Genomic DNA, 21,804 nt, shown 5'->3' with positions numbered 1-21,804 from the left:
CTAACCTATAAGACAGACCCTGACGCAGAATTAAGGTGTGTGCTAGATTTACTTGAATACAGGTTCCCATACAAAGAAATAAATATAAAATCTGATTCAGTGGAAAGAGCAATAGTTAGTCAAGACAACAGGTCACAGTACTGGCAATGCTACAAACTGGGCAAGTTAATCTCCCCATAAATATTATTGAATGGACGAATGAATGAATTTCCATGTCCTTGGTTTCATCATGTATTAAAGTTAGACTGGATTTAATGACCTTTACAGTGCTTTACAGCTAAATTTTTTATGATCTAGTATATTATCTGGGAAAACATAAACTACTTCAAGCACTAATATGCTCATAATTCTAGTTATTAGGACACTATAGAATCATCTTTCAGTGATCAACGAATGCCTCAATGACCCTGATGCGCTTTCAGAGCTATTTTCAAAGTATTAATCTTACCATTGATTTTGAAGGCACTTCCATGCCTGCTCCTGACAACACAAAATTGTAAGATGCTCAGAATATAAGATCTTTGTTTATAGTTGGATACTATGGTATGAATAACTATCAATGCACAATGTTTAGTACCTGCTTTTGAGATGACTGCCGTTCCATGTGTCAGGGTATACCGGCCTTTCCTGAGATACACAACTTATTGATGCTGACAGCCTTATCTTTTGGAGGCTTGTCTTGGTCCCTTGAGCTTAACTGTCTCAAGTTTATTTTTTTTATTTTTATTTTTTTTAAAGATTTATTTTTTGACAGAGAGAGAGAGACAGCGAGAGAGGGAACACAAGCAGGGGGAGTGGGAGAGGGAGAAGCAGGCCTCCCGCTGAGCAGGGAGCCCGATGCGGGGCTCAATCCTAGGACCCTGAGATCATGACCTGAGCCAAAGGCAGATGCCTAACGACTGAGCCACCCAGGTGCCCCAACTGTCTCAAGTTTATTAATTATATTCTGCTTGAAATAACTCTGGCTCTTAAATCTCTTCAAAGTGATTACAGAACTTCAACAGTTGAGGTAAAATATTTCCTTCTCAGATTTTTAAAAAAAGTAATAGAGAAAGTGAAAACATTCCTGAGGTGGTAATATACAAGAATTATTAATAGGAGTAACAAGTTCAGACATATAAATGACAGTGAAAAAATATCAAAGCTTTACCCATTTCAACCTAAGATTTATCTAAGGAATACAATTTTTATAAAATGATTTCAGAATCTGAAATTTTAATTTTAACATCAGTCTTTTTCATTCCCAATGCTAAATATGTGGCATACTTGTTGAGCATGTTTCTTTCATAGATAGTGAAATCTCTTCCCTTATACCTTTTTCACAATTAAGCAGACTTCAATTTCTCTTTTTTCTACACGCTGCCAAAGTAGAATCCACAAATAAATATTCAGTGGTTTCATCCCCTGAATGCATTTGTTGATCTGTCCCCCATCTCACTGTACAGTAGTAACGAGTGGTCCATGAGGTAAATTTCAGAAAATGTACCTCACTGTTTCTTGTTTTTTAGAGTTCAGCAATGATTATACATCTCTAAGAGGGATTTTTTTTTTTTTTTTTTAAAGAAAGAAATGCCTATGGACTTATTTATCCTTCATTTGTGTTGGCAAACATACCAATACTAGGGGCTAAGACTATTAAGTGCTGGAGACACAGGGATGAAAGTAGCTTCTGCCCATGAGCTCTAACAGCATAGCTGGAGAGGCTTATCAAGCCACAGACAGAACACAGAGGGATTAGTGTTTCAGTAACAGTAGAAAAGCTTGTGGTGGGGCGAGTGGGGTGGCATCATATGCAGTCAAAATGGAATTAAGCAGAGACAAGAGAGAACTTCTATTAGAGAAGAAAAGAATATGTGAACACAAATTTTGAAACTGCTCCTCAAAATTTCTTGATAATATTAAGTTGGTATTATCATATTCTCTACAAGCATTTTAACCAGTACTACAAAGGTGGTTTGAATACCAAGATTAGGATTTTACCAAATTAAGTCTTTAGGCAGCTTACTGCAAGTAGTCTAGGAAGGTAACACAGTCCAGAAGGTTTTAGTAGAAAGTAGGTTCTTCATATTAGGGGTGCCTGGGTGGCTCAGTCGGTTAAGTGTCCAACTCTTTATTTTAGCTCAGGTCATGATCTCAGAGTAGTGAGATCAAGCCCCGCCACTGGGCTCCACGCTCAGTGTTCAGTGGGGAGTCTGCTTGATATTCTCTCTCTCCCTCTCCCTTTGTTCCTCTCCCCCATGTGCACGCTCTCTCACACACGCACTCTCTCTCTCAAATAAAATAAATAAATCTTTTAAATCATATTAGCTAAAAATAAAATCTGGGAGGTATGCTGGGTTATAATGCCACTGACTTCCATTAGGGAAAATCAACATTTGCCCCAGTGAAATAGGATGGGCATAACAATTTAAATTCCTCTCTTGTGGCTGGTTCTTTTACTTTTGATTCTTTTTGCTCTTCTTTTACGATGCTATCGCAATAAAATAGTGTTGGGCCTCCTCCTGTTTGGGAGGTTGTATCCCCTATCTTCTCCCATCTGCTTCCCCCAATTATCCAAAGAAGGACAAGCAGATTGAAAAATAGGGTAGAGTCTCAGGAAAGAAAGTAGTTTAACTAAGACCTGCTTCTATTCTGAACAAAAAAGATCTTTGTGACTTATACATTGACCCCAAGGGATGAGGACAGAATTTTCACTGAGGTCAGGGCAGGCTTACTAAAACAACTGCAGAGCTCTAGCAGTAAGGCTTTTAGATTATTGGTTAGCATTTTGCTGACTACTCCAGGGTCTTTTTTTTTCCCCCTAAATTGGGGCTGGGGAGGCTTTATAACATCTATTTTTCTCTTGATTTATAAAAGTAATACATGTTCTTGGTTAAAAAAAAAAAAAGGCAAGAAAGATACAAATATAGACCCATCAATCTAACCATCACTGGGCATTAGTACTTGGATGTTCCAAAGATATTTAAAACTCTGTCTAGAATGGAAGTTATCTTCTTTCTATATCCTGTTCTTCCCCCTATAATCACTGCTCTTCACCCTATAATCACTGCTCACTTAGTGAATGGCACTACTGTATATGGTTACATCAGCTTAAATGCGCCCAAAATATACCTGATTCTTCCCTATCTTCCTTACCTCCATCCAATCAATACCATAATCTGAGATTTTAGTTCCATATCATTATGTGTGGGCTTGTATTTTCTTTTCCCAGAATCATTTCTAACATTAAAAAATTTTCATTACAGCCATATTAATAACAAGTCTAATTTTTACTTGTTTCCTCATATCAGTCCTATTTTTTAATTCTATAACAACTCTATTTGCAAATTCTTTGTTTTGACCATTTCTAAATCAGCTGGCATACTTCTGGGTTTTTTTTCTGATAAAAGACTTATAGTTGCTTTGTTTTTCTAGTATTTGGACTATTTCTTTCTGTTGCCCTCTCTCATAAACTATAGGGCTTGGCAGCTATATTATTAAATAACATCTTTTTCCCTTAAAAAACTCCATAGACATTATTTATTTATTCTGGTATTTGTTACAGTGGAGAAGTTCACTGCCAGCCTGATTTTATTTTTACCTTTGTGAGAATCCTGTTTTACATGAGTCCTGCATTTGTAGGAACTTTCCTTTATCCTGAAAATTGAAGACTACAATAAGATATGGCTGCATATTAACTATGAAAATACTATGTAACAATAAGATATGGCTGCATGTAACTATTGAAAATACATTTTTAGAGATCTGTTTCCTTCACTGATTTTTTTCTGGAGCTAATCTGCTATTGATCACCTACTTTTAATTTAGTAGTTTCATCTCCATACAATATTTTAACTCCATACATTCTCTGGGATGGTCCCTTCTTTACAATTTCACTTCCAATTTCATGGAGGATACCCTGAACTCAACCACAGAAAGAACAAAACTGATCCTTTTTTTTTTTTTTTTTTAACTGTCTTACCTTAACCATGTAACTGATAGTAACTGGCATTAATCTCTTTATTCATCTTTACCTAGAATATCTAGAAAGAGAGCTGTTTTACTAATGGGTAAATAAGTCTCTCTGACTCCTTTAAGCTCAACCAAGACAGAAGGGAAAAGGTTCTAAGTTTATTTTGTTAGATCAATGGCCCATGAGGCAATAAAGAGGAAGCTACAGTGGGAGACAACCACACCTCTTTGCAAAACTTTCTAACCTCTGGGTATTGGGGTAGGCTGCATTTAGTTTGGGTCATACTCTCATTTTCTCAATGGAAGGAATGCTTTCATGAAGAGCCATACATCCCATTTTTAATATTGATAGCTTAGTCATATCAGTATTCCTGTTCTGTGGGCTTGGAGGCACACCTGGTGCACTTTCAAGAAGCACCAACAAGAATGAGATTGGCCATACACCTAATGCCCCACCATCTGGAATTTTTTCCAGTCCCCACCGTTACAAGCTGATAGGGGTAGTGGGCATTACTGGATAGCATTTGGAAGGCCTTCCCTCTCTTTCCCCTATTTAATCACATTCCGTTAATCAAGTATTGTTTGGCCTATCACTTGAGATGGATTCATCCCTGAGGGCGTGATATAGATCCTGATCCTAGTTTCCAACATTCATAAGGAATTTTGTTCTCTTGTTATTTTTATCATTTCATTGGGAATCTAAATTTAATTACATTAATGGGTTTTGGAGACCCAGTGTATGAATTCAATCACAAGCCTATGGAAAGCTTACCAATGAACAGATTAAAAATAATAATGAGGTAGGCTCATCATATAAGAAATGTGTCGTCATCTTTTTTTGAGGTAAAGAAAAATTATCGAAAGACAAAAATTAAGAAAGCAAGCTTTTAGAAGCCAGCAAATAGAACATCTGGCTCTAAGAATGAAATTTCCTCTCAGAATAAGGTAGAGGAAAAATTACAGTCAGTCAATAACAAGATTTAAAATTTCTACTTGGGCAGCTCAGATTTTAGGAGATCAGAAATTCATTGAAGAAAAGAGTAACTTAAGAATAAACTTAAGGGCCAGGTTTTGGTCTTACTGTGAAAACAGAAATCCAGGTAGGAGGACTTCAGAGCCCACACGCCAAAAGGAGAGATAATTAACTCAAATCCAGCAAAGAAAGTTAATCCCTTGTTAACTCAAATTGTGGTCCAGGGACAAGCACCATAGCCATCACTTCTGAGCTTGATAGAAATGTAGACTCTCAGGCCCCCACCCCAGAACTACTGAATCAATATCTGTATTTTAACAAGATTCCCAGGTACATTAAAGTATGAGCAACATTAATTTCGTCCTACTTATGGTAGAGGAGAAAGCGCAAGATCTTAAGCTGGTACAAATCTTTATGAAAGATGAATAGTAATGAACCACTTGGGGAAACAGGGTTTGCATTAGAAAATATAAAAACATTCCAAAAAGTGACACTGGGATTATCACTGGACTATCAAAGATAAGTCAAAAGCCTGGGGAATTTACAAAGCTTAGCAAATGCAAGAGTTTAGGGAAGTGTACATGATGGACTACATGTTGGCCCTTTGTGGGTCCCTAAGGGCACAGGCCTGAAAGCAGCAAATAGCAGCAGCTCAGTTCAGAAAATGGAGGACAAAAGGTGGTGAAATCTCTCCTAGGAGGCAGGAGTTAGAGGCTTGAGAAAATTCAGAATAGGAAGAAAGAAGTTGGAAGTAGGAAGAAGCCATAGCAACAAAAGTGGCAGAAGTGGCAGAGAGATTTTAAAAACAAAAGAGAACAAAAGGAGGGTTGGGCTTTAGAAATTGAGCAGAAGATAGTAAAGGGTACAAAACCAAGAACTCTTCCCTGAGGAATTATTTTGAAAACTGAATGGAAACCCTGCTCAAAAAAAAAAAAAAAAAGAAAAAAGAAATTTTTATCCCTTCACAGATGTTATGATTTCACACATTTAAAACATAATTCAAATATCGTCTCTCATCTACTCTACAAACACTTCAGCGGTTCTCATTATCAGTGCTCAGTTAACATCTTCATGAGGCATTTCCTGACTATCTCATTTAAAACTGAAATTTCTTTCCCCAATACCACCATGCCAGCACTCCCTAGTTCCTTGGCCTGCTTCATTTTCCTGAATCATTTGTCACTTTCTAAAATACTCTTAAATTTACAAAGATTTGATTTATTGTCTATCTTTTTACTAGAATTAAACTCCACAATAGGAGGGTTCTTTTGGTTTTGCTTACTACTGTTTTTCCCAGAGCTTAGTGCCTAGCATATACTGGAGACTTAACAAATATTTGCCTAGTAAAAATTCAAAAATGGAATGCGAAGAACACAAGTGTCAAAGAAAAATGTAATGGAAAATTACAAAGTTTTCTGAATATAGACTTTAATTAGAGTGTAAGCTCCATAATGGGGCACCTGGCTGGTTCAGTTGGAAAAGCATAGGACTCTTGATCTCGGGGTCATGAGTTCAAGCCCCACAAAGGGTGTAGAGATTACTAATAAATAAATAAATAAATAAACTTAAAAAAAATGTAAGCAAGTAGAATGTTTAATATAATATACCTAGTTTTACTGATTCTAAGATGCATTTTTTTCCTATTTTTACAACTCTAAAATCAGAGTATGTTTTATAGTCAACGCTATCTTAGAATCCAAGCCAGCCTGGTCATGATCACAATGTAGTTGTCATTCTGTATTCATGGACATTCGAAGAGACAGCATGAAAACTTGCAAAAAGGTATATTGGTGACTCTGAATAAAATCCAAGAGACTAGCAGAGCACTCTTTTAACTTGTGGGAGGCAAATGGTATGGGGAGGGCATAGGGCAATTAATGTAATTTAACAATACTCTGAAGCAGGAGTCAAAAGCTGGCTGGTTAAACAGAACCATAAAACCAGCTTAAGCTTTGGGTGCCTGGGTGGCTCAGTCGTTAAACGTCTGTCTTCGGCTCAGGTCATGATCCCAGGGTCCTGGGATTGAGTCCCACATTAGGCTCCCTGTTTCCTGGGAGGAAGCAAGAAGCCTATTTCTCCCTCTCCCACTCCCCCTGCTTGTGTTCCTGCTGTCGCTATCTCTGTCTCTGTCAAATAAATAAATAAAATCTTTAAAAAAAAAAAAAAAAGCTTAAGCTTTCAAAAGCCCAGTGCCAATGGCTTTTAGCTCTTTTATCAACTATTTTAGGAAATGCTACCTTTTGATGCCACTGAAGACAAAATGGTATAGAAAAACAGACAGTGACTGAGTGGAAAAACAAATCTAGAGTCAGATTCTAAATGTGAAGAAGTTCTAGATATATCTTAGCCAATTAAGTCTGCTTCTAATTTTCCTATGTCTATGTATGCACCAGAGTGAGCAATCATAAAAATCTATTTTAATTCAGTCTAAAAGATCTCTTTCAATAAATACAAAATAAAAATTCCAGATGAAAGCAATGCATGACGTTTCTGTTACTATGCTGATCTCCTTCCTTAAGATGGACAGCAACACTCCTCGTTGACCATAAGCCTCTCTTAATAACACATAATAGGAATAAATGTAAGATGTCTGAACACTTTACCCCTAGAGGGAGCTCAAAGTACATCTTCCTTTATTCCACCCTAGAGAATAATGATGAGATGACAAGGACATATTAGTGAGCCATAGTACTAGGTACTGCTTCCCAAGCAAATGGTAAAAAGATCAAATGATCAAATGTTCTTGTGTCTACAGATCTTTGGATCTTTGTCATTCCCTTCTGGATTTACTTTCTCCTCTCATATAGCACGTGCCAAAAAAAAAAAAAAAATTGCTTCCTATCTTGGGAAGGCTATTGAGAAAATAAATGAGAAAATCAGGATATAGCCAAGGGAAAAAAGTGACATGGGACAGACAGCCTGCTTTTAGGCTAGGCAAGAAGAGTCCTTCTTGAGTTCTACATGGGGCTTTGAAACCAAAGCCTATCGCAATAAAAAGTGTGAGTATATGTGCAAGATGTGCTTAGGAATCTACAAGGGTGGTAGCAGCAAGCTCTGGTCTAGCAAATGTGGAACTGGAATGTTAATTTGAACTGCTTTTAGTAATATAGCTAAAAGTTAATTTTAAGAACCTTATTTTTCTGCTAGTAAAATATATAGGATCCTAACCATTGCCGTCTTAGTAAATATAAAAACCTAAAGCAATAAACAATCAATATATCATTTTTAGGGGGAGAATAAGGCATGTGTTAAATGTAGACAAAATGTGAAGGAGTAAACTGTTTTACCTGGAATGATCCAAGAATATCCTTTAAGGGCTCTTCATAAAACTCATCTCTTCCAAAGAACAGCAGCAACTCAAAGAAGCTCCTAGAAAGAATAAGTGAATAACTTTCAATGCTTCTTTAATTTTTTTTTGCCCCAATTTAAAATATTCTCAAGAGATAAAAGCTATGTAATATCAGATATTTAGTTTTAAAATAGCCAGATTTGAATCATTACATTGATCATTTAAGATTCATGTTACGTTTTCAGTAAAATTTTAATAGAAGTGTCTTCAAAGAAAATACAAAGAAATATACTGAAGTTCTAGAACTATAGAATGAACAATTACATTACTCATGCCTACCCGTGTTCACAATGCAAAAAAAACCCAAACAAACAAACAAACAAAAAAACACAGTGGTATACCAGGTGGCAAAAATTTTGCTACACGTGTCAAGATGATTTAAAATGGGTCCAGCTTCACCCTTGTAAAATGGGCTCCTTAGAATATTCAAAAACTAATTTTCTTCAGATGGATATAAAGGATGGATAAAATTAACACAAAAGTATAAGAAAATTAGAGAGTCACTGTGAAACTCTCAGCCAACATTTATGTTATAGTAGTACCACCAATTAGGTATCTAATAAACGATACATGGGTTCTCAAACTCTGGGCTTACCTTGATTTTCCCACTCATGACAGACAGCCCAAAAGTCTGTGGTTCCTCCTTTTTAAATAATTGTTTTTGGAAAATATTGTTACTAAATACTTTATGTGTCTTTAATAATTCATAATTTCATATAGGAAGAAATATGACTTATTTCCTAATCATGAGCATGAAAAACTATGAAAATTATTTAATATTACTTAGCAGTCCTAAAGTAGAGCAAATGACAAATACCACAGAATCTTTAGATTTTAATTCACCTACAAGATCCTCAACTAGGAATACCCAAAGTTGTATTTTTTAATCATTTTTTGCCTTTAATCCAAATTAATCTCTAAGAATGAAGTTTTTAGAATGCAAACATAACTATGAGACTATGTACTTTTAAAAAAAATTATATAAAAGACCCAAGTATTACACAATAATTAAATACTTCTAAATAACCATGCCCCATAACATATTTTATAAAACTTTAACTACTTAAAGTAGTTAAAAACAATTTTTAAATGTCAACAGACCAAAATATATAAAAGTAATCAAAGAAAATGATACATAAAGAATCTTTGTTGATTTCCTTAATTAAAAAGCTTAAACAAGTAATTTTTTTTTTTTTAAAGTAGGATCCACCCTGGGCATGGAGCCCAATGCAGGGCTTGAACTCATGACCCTGAGATCAAGACCTGAGCTAAGATCAAGAGTCATACACAACCCAATGAGCCACCCAGACACCCCTGAAGAAAAAGTTAACAACCTGGTAAAACACTGGAAGAGGACTACCTCACAGAAAAGAAACACAAGTGAATTTTTTTTCAAATATGAAAAATGTTCTACTTTACTCAAAGAAGTAAAAATTTATGAAGATGAAAATTTATGAAGATATTTATGATAGGAATGAAAATGCTGACATATTTCTACGATGGCTCTGATGTAGAGAAATAAGCTCTGGTATCTTGTTGGAGGTATGGTAAGAGGTACTACCTCTTTTAAAGGGCAACACAGTAATAGTCATCAGAAAATTTACAATATGCACATAATCATTTGACTTAGCAATTCCACTTATAGAACTAAATCAGCCAAATATACACACATTAGCTCAAAGACTATATAGGGATATGCATCCACAAATGATTTGTAACAGCAAAAGAATAGAAACATACTAAATGTCTACCACAGGGGGCTGGGAAAATGAATTACAATACACCCATACAATGAAATATAATACAAATATTAATGAGAATATTAGTGAGAATACACTTAAATCTATATGAATAGACAAGGGGAAAATTCCAAGATATACGGTTAAGAAAAGATGCAGAAATATATTAATTACATTATCATTTGTGTGAAGGGAGGGAGGGGATAGAGGGCACATGAATACCAATGCATATTGTCAAAGTATCTAGAGGGATATGCAACAAACTGGTAAAAGCAGTTGACTCCACGTAAGTAAAACAGAATTTGGGGGCCAGAAATGTAAAGAATTGTCATTATTAACCCTTTTGCAATTATTTATTTTACTATTGATGAATATGAAAAAAGCCCCATCAATGTACCCCTGGAATCTTCTCTATCCCTATACCATTAATTCACATCTACATCATCTTTAAATTTCTAATAGACCTTTCCTATGCTATTCCACACTCACTCACTCATAAGTACATGTTTAATATAGCTGCCGCCATTGTTATCATCCTAAAACACAGAATGATTTGACTACTTAACAGACTTTACAAACTGCTGTTTGGATTGTACCATCTAAAAGCAAAGACATTCAGCTGACACACTTATTTTGTATGGATAAAATATTTTTTAAAAATATTTTAGTTGCTAATACTTAAAAACTTTGCTACTTCAGACTAAATCTAGATTTCTCTGAGCTCCTATGAAACAGGAACCCCTATAACACAGGGTTTGCATCTCTCTATGACAAAATAAGCTGAGCAGCTACTACCTTTAGACAGAACATGAACCTCCTTTCCAATTTGCCAGTCTCCGTCTACCTCTCCAACATACTAGCTGCTTAACTGATTTTTTTACTAACATTCCCTTCCCCTTCTATGTAGATATTTGAGATCATTAATCTACAGCAGGAAATACAAATTCCTTATCTTGATATAAAAACTTTTATGTCTGATTCAAAACTATATTTACACACATAACTTTTATCAGAAATTTCATGCTCTCCAATCACAGCAAGCTTCTCCCCATTTCCTTAACTCCTATGCTCTTATGGTCTTTGGATCTATTTTGCTTCCTCAAGACCTATTTACATAATTTTACATAGGAATCTGGTCTAAAATTCCCTTCCTTCTCTCCAAATATATAGCTGATTCTGTACTATCATAGTATTGTACTTTACGTATATATTATAACCTGTTGAAACAGAGGCATTAAGTTTGCACTAAGTAGAAGGGAAAGGGATTGCATCATTATGTTGAGCAGATAGTATTGACTGGTAGGGCAATTAACTGTATTAAAAGAGGGAGAGAGATAGCAAAGGTTTTTAGTAGAAATAAAATGTGCTATGGAGTATATTTAGATATGAGTATGCAAACGCATGTGACCTTGTACAGAATCCAACAAAATATGCAGAATTATATAATGTCTGAATTATGTGAAAATGAAAGGGGAGCCAACATAACAAAAGATAGAGATCTGTGCAGGCCCCACTATCGGCTACCTCAATAACAAGGCCCAACTCCATGATAATGATATTAAAATGTTAAAACTACATGCAAAGTAAGAGTAAATAAAAACAAAAGAGTAAATAAAAACAAATCTAGCTAGCTCTGTCTTAGGGTTTCAGGGAAGTAAACGAGTATTTATGTGGTAGTGAAATCACTAGGGGAAAAATCTAGATTATATATAGAAGTAGAAACTTCAGGTTCCAAACCTGTTGTATTTCCTATTGACTGGTATAAAGGATCAACTAAATGTTTAGAGATCAAGTTACCTAGCCCTCATGGAAGTAAACTCTATATGATGGAGGGTGAGTCCAGACTACAACAAAGTAGGACCCCCAAAATATATGTAGCAATCTAGAGCAGGGCTGGCAGACTACTATCCACAGGCTAAATCTGACCCAATGATAGCCTGTTGAATAATTCATGATAAGAATAGTTAGCCATATTTAAATTGTTAAAAGAAGAAGAAGAAGAAGAAGAAGAAAAGAAAAACCTGGACTAACTTTTCCTGACAGGTAAAAATGATCTGAAATTCAAATATTCTGTCAATAAATGAGGTATTATAAGAAAACAACCATACCCATCCATTTACATATTGGCTATGGCTGCTTGCACACTACAATGACAGAACTGAGTAGTGGTAACAGAAACCTTAAGAGCTAAGCCTGAAATATCTACTGTCTGGCCCTTTACTCACCCATGGTCTACAGCCACAGTGTTTGGGTTTCAATCTCAGCTCCACCACTTTCTTGATATGTAACCCTGGGCAAGTCACTTAATAGCTCTATGCCTCAGTTTATTTGTTTATAAAATAGAAACAATAACTACCTTTTGTAAAGCACTTAGAACAATCAATCCCTGGTTGTGCTACTGATGCTTGCTAATAATAAAAGTACTGTTAATTTTTATTATTAACATTGCCATCAAAGTTCCTCCTTCAATAATCTAAGAGGAAACACAGATCTTCATAGATTTGTTCTTCTCTGCTGTGTACTGTCAATTTTGTTGAAACATAAGACATCAATTTTTCTTCACTTACATTATGAAGCTTTTTAAGATATCTGACTAAATTCATCAAAGGGTTTCTAAAAATTTATTAGTGTATGTTTATATCAGTTTTTAATTTTGAATATGTTTAATATAATGTTTAATGTTTGTATAATGTACATTTAATACAATATTTAATATTACCAGTCGATATACTAATCAATTTATAATTAACCTTAGTCCAAGTTATGAGTTAACTAAAGTTCATTTACATAAATTGAAATATTTATTCAAAATAGAATTACTTAAAATGACTTCTATGAAAACAAATTATTTATAGTGGGACATATACATGATAAATAGCATGCCTTTGGATTTAAAAATAGAATTATACCATATATAATCATACTTACTTGACTTGCGTCAATCAGTATATTGCTATGAGTTATGCAAGTTTAAATAAGTATAGAGTACTGGTACAGTCCCTATTTATGAAACAAACTACACGCCGCCATCAGGATTCTTGGAAGTCAGACTATATTTTCTCATCTATTACAAATGGTAATAAAGTATCAGACTTCCTTAAAATAAGACACACATAGTAGATTGTTTGGTAGTTACAACGAGAATTACTATTCTTTTTTTGGGTCTCTGTAGCATATAGGTAATTTTCACCCTGAAATACAAGAATGTGAATTTGTGTATTTATCCACCATAGGAGAATTCCACTGAAGTATGATGCTTATTAACTATCCAAATGCAAGAAATCCACTTACTAATATACAATACAACAGAGAAAGACAAACAGAAAACACAAGCAAGAACTGGAGATACAGGGAATGGAGTGTACATGTCTAAGATGTCTAATTATACTTGCACAAAAAAAAAAAGAGAGAGAGAGATGAGGTAAAGACAAAAACAAGGTAAGACTTTGTCATAATTGATGAAAAATACCAACCCTCAGATCTAGGAAGCCCAGGAAACCCATTAAGGATTAATAAAAATAAGTCTAAACCTAGCTAATCACAGTAAACTATAAAACATCAAATACAAAAAAAATGTATAAACAACCACAGAAAAATAGAAACTGTTTTCAAATAGATAGGAAATTAAATTAGCAAGAAGGATCTAAGATGCAAATTAGTGAATATATAGGCTACAAATTTTGACACCCTTCATGAAGAAATAATCTCATCTGGGCTTTAAAATACAGCAAAAATACATGACATAAATAGCATTTAAGTTGGAAGGAGAAATTTTAGCATTATTGTTCCAGTGTCCTTAGACTGGAGGAAGGTAATTTAAAATTTACATACAAATGAAAGTACTTGCAAGTTTTTGTGGAGGTAGGGGAGTTGATTATCTAGAAAGCTGAATATCTAGAAAAACCATGAAACAGAGCAATGAAAAGGAGCAAGCCAATATTAAAACATTTTGTAAAGCCTCTATAATTGAACCACCACTGTATTGGCAGATGAACAAATAGCCTAATGAAATGAAAAATCCAAAAATAGACCAACTGATGTGAGAAGTGCATATATGACAAAAGCAGCATCTCAAATCAGTAGGGAAAAAGTTGACTTCTTTGTATAGGATAGTCAAATGTTATAAGACAAAACTGATTCACTCTAGGTTCCAAACAAGAAAAAATTCAAAGTGAATCAAAAACTTAAATATAAAAAATTAGACATTACAAATATCAGAAAAAAAATCCCATATAACCTGGTTATAGACAAATCATTTTTCTTTAAATCATTCTTAACTATGATTCAAGATGCAAGAGCAATAGAGGAATACTGACATATTTTAATTACATTTTAAAATGTCTAAAAATACAAACAAAATAAGCAAAATCAAAAGATAAATGAAAAAATAATGGTTTGTAAGGATATGCAAAAAGATGTTCAACTTCACTCACAATAAGAAAAATATAAATTAAGGGGCGCCTGGATGGCTCAGTTGGTTAAGCATCCGACTCTTGGTTTTGGCTCAGCTCATGATCTCAGGGTTGTGAGATGGAGCCCCATGTCAGGCTCTGCTCAGCGTGGAGTCTGCTTGTCCCTCTCCCTCTGTTCCTCCCTCCATTCTTGCTCTCTTGCTCTCTCAAATAAATAAAAAATCTTAAAAAAAAAAAAAAAGAAAAGAAAGGAAAATACATATTAAAAATACAAATTAAAACTACATTGAAGGGTGTCTGGGTGGTACAGTTGGTTGAGCAGCCAACTCTTGATTTTGGCTCAGGTCCTGATCTCAGGGTCATAAGATGGGGCCCTGCATCGGGCTCTGCACTCAGCATGGAGTTTGCTAAGAATTCTCTCTCCCTCCCTCTCTGCCCCTCCTGCTTGTGCTCTCTCTCTTTCTCTCTAAAATAAATAAATCTTTTTTAAAAAATACACTAAAATGCCATTACTCCTCTGTTAGATTAGCAAAAAAATCAAAAGTCTGATAACACAAAATTGGTAAAGTTGAATGTAAACAAGGACTAATTTTGTGGGTGAGAATGCAAGATGGTATGAGCTGTTATAAAGAAAACTTTGGACTACTTAGCAAAATTACATATCTATTCATTCTTTGACACAGATTCTAGGAACCCACCCTAAAAATCTACTGGCAAAAACAAAAAAATGCATGCAAAAGGATATTAATCATAGCACTATTTATAATAGGAAAATAATAGAAACAATCCAAATATATATCATTAGCAGATATGATGGAATAAATTGGTAATCTACACAATAGAATACTATGAGGTATAAACAGGGACTTGGACTAAATCTTTATCTCCAAGGAGTACTCTCTAACATATAATATTAAGTTAAAAAAAAAAAAAAAGTGTGTATCTGTACATAAAAAGGGCATAGGGGTATGGTTATATATGTTAGTGGATCTTGTTTTTCTATCCAACTAACCAACTTTTGTCTTTTTTAATAGGTTTAGACCATTTACATGTAATATAATTTTTGATGTGCTTAGATTAAAACCTATTCTCTTAATAGCTGTTTTCTATTTGTTCTATCTGGTTCACTATTGCACTTGACCTCTTCTTCCACCTATTTTTGGATTAAGTAACTTTATAATTCCATTTTATCTCCACTTGGGCTTAATATATCCACCTCTGTATTCAATGTTTTTAGTGATTACCCTAGAATTTACAATATATATCTTTAACAAATCCCGGCATGCCTTCAAATATTATGCTGCTTTAGGTATAAGAATCTTTGTGCTATTCTTGTCATTCATTTTCATTTTAAATATGCTACAAACCAACAGTGCTTCACTACAATTCTTGTTGTAATCTCAGCATTTAGAAAATATGACCCACAGGCTGGCTGCCAGTTTTTGTAAAAGTTTTATTGAGACACAGCTACATGCATTCATTTGTGTATTGTCTATGGCTGCCTTGGTGCTACAAGAGCAGAGTTGAGTAGTTACAACACCCTATAGTCTGCAGGTCTAAAAAAACCTGGCCCTTTAAAACAGTATTTGCCAACTTCTGCTTTAGGCAGTTATGTTTCACAGTGATTAAAAACAAGAAAATTCTATTTTATATTTATCTTCAGTCTTTATCATTACCAGCTCTCTTCATTACTTTGGGTAGATTTTCTGTCTGGCATCATATTAGTATGGTATCTTTTGTAGTCCACATCTTCTGGGAATGAATAATTTCAGCTTCTGATTCCCTGAAAACATCTTTAATTTCCTTCTGGTTGGAGAGTTATTATTTTTTTTTTCTTTCAGCACTTTAAAGATGTCACTTCACTGTGTTCTGACTGGCATAGTTTCTGAGAAGTCTGCCGTATTTCTTTAATCTTCTAAATTAGGTAATGCCTTACTCTGGTGGCCTTTAAGATTTCCTCTCTGATTTTCAGAGTTTGAATGTGATGGATCTAGGTGATCTAGGTGGTAGGTCAGGGTGTATATGTTTGAAATTATCCTGCTCCTGTGTTTCCTGGATCTGTGGTTGGATGTCTTTCTTTATAGTTGGAAAATTCATGGCCATCACTTTAGCAGTATTTCTTCAGCCTCATTTTTCTTCTCCTTCTAGGATTCTAGTAGACATATATTATACAGTTTCATATTTCCCTAAAGCTCTTTTTTAAGTGCTCTGTTTTTTCTTCTCTTTTTCTCTTTTACTTTTAGTCTGGGTAATTTCTATTGACTTATATTCAAGTTCGTTCATTCTTTCTTCAACTGTGTCAACTCTACTGATACGCCCATCAAAGGCATTCATCATCTATTACTGTGTTTTCCATTTCCAGCATTTCCATTTGAATCTTTCTTAAAGTGTCCCATCTCTCTGCTAAAATCCCCAATGCTTAACCATGTTATCAACCTTTTCCACTAAAGCATTTATACCTGAATTTAGTTCTTCTAATTGATTTTCTCTTGATAGTGTCAATAATTTTTAGCTGAAAGCTGGATTTCATGATATACAACAGCATAGACTGATGTTAATAGTATTTATACCAGGGGATAGACATGCCTTTTCTTCCATTAGGCCTTTATTATGGAAATTTAAGTAAATCTAGTCATGAATTAAGTGGGTTTGAGTTATGTTGTTGCTATCATGACCTTCAGTGTACCACCAGTTTCAAATTCCTTTACTGTTTTTTTAAAGATTTCATTTATTTGACAGAGAGAGAGAGAGAGAGAGCACAAGCAGGGAGGGAGCAGCAGAGGGAGAAGCTGGCTCTCCACTGAGCAGGGAGCCTGACACGGGGCTTGATCCCAGGACCCTGGGATCATGACCTGAGCTGAAGGCAGACGCTTAACTGACTGAGCCACCAAGGTGCCCCTCCTCTACTGTTATATTTAGGGTGGAGCCTGGGTTGCCAGATATTTTAGGTTTGGGAGGTCATGAGTTCAAGCCCTGAGTCTGGCTCCATGGTTAATAGAGAGTCTGCTTTAGATTCTTTTTCTCCCTCTCCTTCTGCCCCTCCCTCTGCGTGCTCTCTCTCTATCTCTCAAATAAAATAAATCTTAGGGCACCTGGGTGGCTCAGTTGGTTAAGCGACTGCCTTCAGCTCAGGTCATGATCCCAGGGCCCTGGGATGGAGTCCCACATCGGGCTCCCTGCTCGACAGGGGGCCTGTTTCTCCCTCTCCCACTGCTTGTGCTCCCTGTTCTCTCTTTGCCAAATAAATAAATAAAATCTTTAAAAATAAATTAAATAAATAATAAAATAAATAAATCTTTAAAAATACAAAGACTATTCTTAGCTTGGAAACCATATTAAAAGGGGGGGGGCGTGGGCAGCATTTGACCCATGGGCCATAGTTTGCCAACTCCTAAGGTAAAGAATAACCACGTTAAGAAAGATATAAACGACCCAAATAAAACTTTTATACATCAAAAAATACAATATCTGAGATGAAAAATACATTACATGGGATTAATGTCAAATCAGATACTGCAGAAGATAACATCAGTGAAAACAAGAGAGAGCATTATTAAAATAAAACACACCAAAAGAAAAGAAAGGGACTGATAAAAATGAACAGAACCATCAGTAAACTGTGGGTCATCTGTGGATTCTCTTCAAGTGTCATCCCTTAAGAAAACATAATGATGCTTTCTAAAATAATTTTTGAGGGTGCCTGGCTGGCTCAGTCAGTAGAGCATGCAATTCTTGATCTTAGGATTGTGGTTTGAGCCCCACGTTGGGTATAAAGATTACTCAAAAATAAAAATCTTTTTATTTTTATAAAATTTCCCAAATTTGGTTAAAATTTTAAGTCCAAAGACCCAAGAAGCTTAAGATCAAGAAACATAAAGGAAACTACACAAGGCAAATTACAATCAAATTTCTTAAAACCAGGAATAAACTTCAAAAGATACCAATAAGAAAATGAAGAGAGGCTAGAGTGGAAGTATTTACTAATCACTTATCTGATACTGAATATATAAACAGAATATATAAAAAAAGTCCTACAACTCAATAAGGCAAACAATCCAACCAAAAAATGAGCAGAAGATTTGAATAGATACAGTACCAAAAGAAGACATGCTATAGCAAGTACACAAAAAGATGGTTGCCATCAACAGCACTGAGGAAATGCATATTAAAGCCAAAATGAGATACCACCACATAACTACTAGAATGGCTATTATAAAAAAGACAAATAATATAAAAAATGTTACTGATGTGGAGAAACTAACCCCCCCTCCCCAGACAGCTGGTTAGAACTTTTTTACTTTGGACACAGTTTGGCAGTTCTGTGTTGAACAAATGTTAAACATGACATATAACATCCATTCCTAGGTAGCTACTCAAGAGAAATAAAAACATTTGTCCATACAAGACTTAATAATACACAAATGTTCAAAGCCAAAAATTGGAAGCAATCCAAATATCCATTAATTGCTGAATGCATAAACAAAATGTACTATATCCATATAATGGAATACTATTCAGCACAAAAAGGAATGAGCTCCTGGTAAGTGTTACAACATGGATGAACCTCAAAAACATTATTTTAATGAAAAGAAATCATATCTAAAAGCCTATATATTGTGTTATATATTGTTTGTATGAAATGTCCAGAAATTAACAACTCTATTGAGATAGAAAATAGATCAGGGGTTGCCTTGGGCTGAGGAGGGACTGGGGATTGGCTGTAAATGAGCATGAGGGAGCTTTTCGGTGTGATGAAAATGTAAACTGGATTGTGATGATAGCTGCACAACTCTACACATTTACTAAAAATTATCAAATTATACACCTGCAAAGCACGAATAATACGAAATTTTTACCTCAATAAAGCTGTAAATTAAAAAACAAACAAACCTAGAAGTGGGTAAGGAGTGGGAATGTACAGAGAAAACAAAATTGTTATGCTGATAAATGTTGAAGCTGGTGATGGGTAGGGCAGTTCATTATAATATTCCTTCTACTTTTGAATAGGTTTGACAACTGTCATAATTTAAAAAATTTTAAAACACAAGTATTGACAAAGGTATAGGGAAACAGGTACTCTTACACTGCTGGCAGCAAATGAAACAGTTGACAAAACCAAAAGACAGCCTACAGAATGGGAGAAGATATTTACAAATGTCTTATCAGATAGAGGGCTAGTATCCAAAATCTATAAAGAACTTATTAAACTCAACACCCTTTCTCTAACTTCTTTCACTTAGGAAAATGCCTTCAAGGTCCACCATGTTGTCACAAATAACATGATACCTTCTTTTGTGTGATATATATATATATGAGATATATACACATTTTATGTGAGAGGGATGTATCACATTTTCTTTACCCATTTATCCATCAATGGGTGCTGAGGTTCTTTCCATGTCTTAGCTATTGTAAATAATACTATAATAAACATAGGAGTAACAATATCTTTGCAAGATAATGGTTTTGTTTTCTTTGGATAAATACCAAGAATTATTGGATTATATAATAGTTCTACTTTCAATTCTTTGAGGGTACTCCACACCTTTTTTCATAGTGGCTGCAACAATTTACATTCCCACCAACAGGGCACAAGATTTCCATTTTCTCACATCCTTGCCAACACATTATTTCTTGTATTTTTGATACTAGCCATTCTAACAGGTGTGAGGTGGTAACTCACTGTGATTTGATTTGCATTTCCCTGATTATTAGTGATGAGCACCTTTTCATATACCTGTTGGCCAACTGCATATCTTATTTGGGAAAATGTCCATTCAGATCTTCTGACCATTTTTTAATTAGATTGTTTGGGTTTTTACTATTGAGTTATAGGAGTTCTTTGTATCTTTGGGATATTAACCACCTCATCAGATGTATGATTTGCAAATATTTTCTCCCATCTAGTAGGCTGCTTTTCGTTTTGTTGATGGTTTCCTTTGCTGTGCACAAGCTTTTTAGTTTGATGTAAGCCCCCTTGTTTATTGTGCTTTTGATGCCTTTGCTTTGGGTGTCAAATCCAAAAATTTCACTGCCAAGACTAACGTCAAGGACCTTATCACCTATGTTTTCTTCTGGGAGTTTTATGGTTTCAAGTCTTAAGTTCAAGTCTTCAACCCATTTTGAGTTGATTTTTGTGTATGGTGTAAGACGTGGTCTAGTTCCATTCCTTTGCATGTGGCTATCCAGTTTTCCCAGCACCATTTACTAAAGAGACGGTCCATTCCCCAATATATATTCTTGACTCCTTTGATATAAATTAGCTGACCACATATGCGTGAATTTATTTTTGGGCTCTCTATTCTGTTATGTTAATCTATGTGTCTGTTTCTATGCTAATACCATACTATTTTGATTCCTACAACTTTGTAACATAGTTTGAATTCAGGTCATATGATGCCTCCAGCTTTGTTCTTCCTTCGTTAATTCAAATCGTAGGAATTATTTGTTCTATTTCTGTGAAAAATGCCATTGGATTTTTGATAGAGACTGCACTGAATCTGTAGATTGCTTTGGGTGGTACGAACATTTTAACAACATTAATTCTTCCAATCCATGAGTATGGAATATCTTTCCATTTATTTGTGTCTTCTTCAATTTCTTTTCATTAGTGCCACATAGTTTTCAGTGTACAGGTCTTTCACTTCCTTGATGAAATTTATTTCTAGATATTTTATTCTTTTTGATACAGTTGTAAATAGGACTGTTTTCTTCATTTCTCTGTCAGTTCATTATTAGTACACAGAAATGCAACATTTTTGTACACTGATTTTGCATCTTGCAAATTTATTAACTTTTTTTTATTAGTTCTAACAGTTTTCTTCATAGTTTCCTATGCATAGTATCACATCATCTGCCAACAGAGACAGTTTTACTTCTTTTCTGATTTGGATGACTTTTTTTTTTTTTTTTTTGCATGATTGCTCTGGCAAAGACTTCCACTACTATGTGAATGAAAGTGGCAAGAATGGGCATCCTTGTCTTATTAGAGGGAAAACGTTCAGCTTTTCACCACTGAGTATGAGTTAGCTATGGGCTTGTGATATATGTGGCCTTTATGATGTTGATGTATGTTCCCTTATACCCACTTCGTTGAGAGTTTTTATCATAAATGGATATTCAATTTTCTTAAATGATTTTCTGCATCTATTGAGAGAATCATAATGATTTTTATCCTTTATTTTATTAATGCACTATATCACATTGATTTGTGAATGCTTGAACCATCCTTGCATCCCCTGGGGAAAAAAACCCCACTTAATCATGGTGTGTGATCCTTTTAATAGGCTGTTGTATTCAGTTTGCTGATATTTTGTTGACTATTTTTGTAACTATGCTCCTCAGGGATACTGACCTGTAATTTTTCTTTTATTGTGGTAT

The 21,804-nt window shown here is 34.8% G+C and overlaps 1 protein-coding gene and 1 long non-coding RNA gene across 6 annotated transcripts in view; one reads left to right on the top strand and one right to left on the bottom strand.

Moving 5' to 3' along the window:
• Window positions 1-21,804, bottom strand: part of ZNF654 (zinc finger protein 654) — an 84,329-nt gene that overhangs the window by 28,899 nt on the left and 33,626 nt on the right. For all 3 annotated transcript variants that reach the window (XM_036114498.2, XM_036114499.2, XM_078060405.1), the window contains one exon: window positions 8,212-8,293. In XM_036114498.2, the coding sequence (XP_035970391.1) occupies window positions 8,212-8,293 (82 nt within the window). Of the gene's footprint in view, window positions 1-8,211; window positions 8,294-21,804 lie in introns of those variants that run through there.
• The window catches only part of LOC118549906 (uncharacterized), a 59,140-nt gene that overhangs the window by 33,199 nt on the left and 4,137 nt on the right, over window positions 1-21,804 (top strand). Inside the window, exon 3 of one of the 3 annotated variants that reach the window (XR_004924293.2) lies at window positions 13,246-13,450. The exons of 1 other annotated variant lie outside the window; for it this stretch is intronic. This is a non-coding gene — a long non-coding RNA (uncharacterized LOC118549906). Of the gene's footprint in view, window positions 1-13,245; window positions 13,587-21,804 lie in introns of those variants that run through there. One more of the 3 variants, XR_004924291.2, reaches the window with a different exon arrangement.

This window comes from Halichoerus grypus, chromosome 1 (assembly GCF_964656455.1).
Source record: "Halichoerus grypus chromosome 1, mHalGry1.hap1.1, whole genome shotgun sequence".
Classification (NCBI taxonomy): domain Eukaryota; kingdom Metazoa; phylum Chordata; class Mammalia; order Carnivora; family Phocidae; genus Halichoerus; species Halichoerus grypus.
Note: the sequence above shows the minus strand (reverse complement) of the source record. Positions and strands in the feature narration are given on the sequence as shown.